This window comes from Pyrgilauda ruficollis, unplaced genomic scaffold (genome assembly GCF_017590135.1).
Source record: "Pyrgilauda ruficollis isolate IOZ18807 unplaced genomic scaffold, ASM1759013v1 scaffold948, whole genome shotgun sequence".
In the NCBI taxonomy this organism is placed as follows: Eukaryota; Metazoa; Chordata; class Aves; order Passeriformes; family Passeridae; genus Pyrgilauda; species Pyrgilauda ruficollis.
This window is the reverse complement of record NW_024531577.1, coordinates 1853-3459: the sequence shown is the minus strand read 5'-3', so window position 1 is coordinate 3459 and position 1607 is coordinate 1853. Positions and strand designations below refer to the sequence as shown.

Sequence of the window (1607 nt, the reverse complement as noted above, 5' to 3'; positions counted from 1 at the left end):
GTGGGTTTGTTTGGGGGCCCAGAACAATGAATTTATGGGGTGTCCGTGATTTGGGGGGGTCAGAACCCAGTTGAGTGGTTGAATATTTGGGGGTGTCAGTGATTTGGGGGGTCAGAACCCAACTGAGAGGTTGAATTCATTGGGGTATCAGTGATTTGGGGGGGGCCAGAACAATGGGGGTGTCAGTGATTTGGGGGGTCAGAACCCAACTGAGAGGTTGAATTCATCATTGAATTCAGTGATTTGGGGGGGCCAGGACAATGAATATTTGGGGGTGTCAGTGACTTGGGGGGTTCAGGACAATGAATATTTGGGGGTGTCAGTGACTTGGGGGGTTCAGGACAATGAATATTTGGGGTGTCAGTGGTTGGGGGGGTCAGAACAATTAATTAATTGGGGTGTCAGTGATTTGGGGGGTTCAGAACCCAACTGAGAGGTTGAATTCATCATTGAATTCAGTGATTTGGGGGGGCCAGGACAATGAATATTTGGGGGTATCAGTGATTTTGGGGGGGCCAGAACCCCCAAATCCCCCTCCCCCCTCCCTTCTCACCCACGGCATTCCCTCCCTGGAGCTTCCCGGGGGTCTCCACCCCGCTGAGCCCCCTCCTCTCCCCCACGGCAGTACGTGGCCTTCGCCTCTCTCTTCTTCATCCTCATCTCCATCACCACCTTCTGCCTGGAGACGCACGAGGCCTTCAACCGCGTCATCAACAAGACCGAGACGGTGACCACGGGCAACGAGACGGGCACGCAGGTGGCCGTGGAGGTGGAGACCGAGCCCTTCCTCACCTACGTGGAGGGCCTGTGCGTGGTGTGGTTCACCTTCGAGTTCCTCATGCGCGTCAGCTTCTGCCCGGACAAGCGCGACTTCATCAAGAGCAGCCTCAACATCATCGACTTCGTGGCCATCTTGCCTTTCTACCTGGAGGTGGGGCTGCGCGGCCTGTCCTCCAAGGCGGCCAAGGACGTGCTGGGCTTCCTGCGCGTCGTCCGCTTCGTCCGCATCCTCCGCATCTTCAAGCTGACGCGGCACTTCGTGGGGCTGCGCGTGCTGGGCCACACGCTGCGCGCCAGCACCAACGAGTTCCTGCTGCTCGTCATCTTCCTCGCCCTGGGCGTGCTCATCTTCGCCACCATGATCTACTACGCCGAGCGCATCGGCGCCGACCCCGACGACGTCACCGGCTCGCGCCACACCTACTTCAAGAACATCCCCATCGGCTTCTGGTGGGCCGTGGTGACCATGACCACGCTGGGCTACGGCGACATGTACCCCATGACGTGGTCGGGCATGCTGGTGGGCGCCCTGTGCGCGCTGGCCGGCGTGCTGACCATCGCCATGCCCGTGCCCGTCATCGTCAACAACTTCGGCATGTACTACTCGCTGGCCATGGCCAAGCAGAAGCTGCCCAAGAAGAAGAACAAACACATCCCCCGGCCCCCCCAGCCCGGCTCTCCCGGTTACGGCTCGCCGGGCTCGGGGCCCAACGCCCCCGGCAGCCCCCGGGGCGCGCGGCGCCCGCCCGCCTGCCCGCTGGCCCAGGAGGAGGTGGTGGAGATCAACCGGGCCGGTGAGTGGTGGCCCCGAAACTGGGGGGGTTTGG

At 61.1% G+C, this 1607-nt stretch overlaps 1 protein-coding gene across 1 annotated transcript in view; it reads left to right on the top strand.

The window, feature by feature from the left end:
* Positions 1-1574, top strand: part of LOC121365382 (potassium voltage-gated channel subfamily C member 1-like) — a gene marked incomplete at its 3' end in the record, with an annotated part of 6023 nt that extends 4449 nt beyond the window's left edge. Inside the window, exon 2 of the mRNA XM_041489514.1 lies at positions 626-1574. Coding sequence (XP_041345448.1) covers positions 626-1574 — 949 coding nt within the window. The remainder of the gene's footprint in view (positions 1-625) is intronic.
* Between the last annotated feature and the right edge of the window lie 33 nt (positions 1575-1607).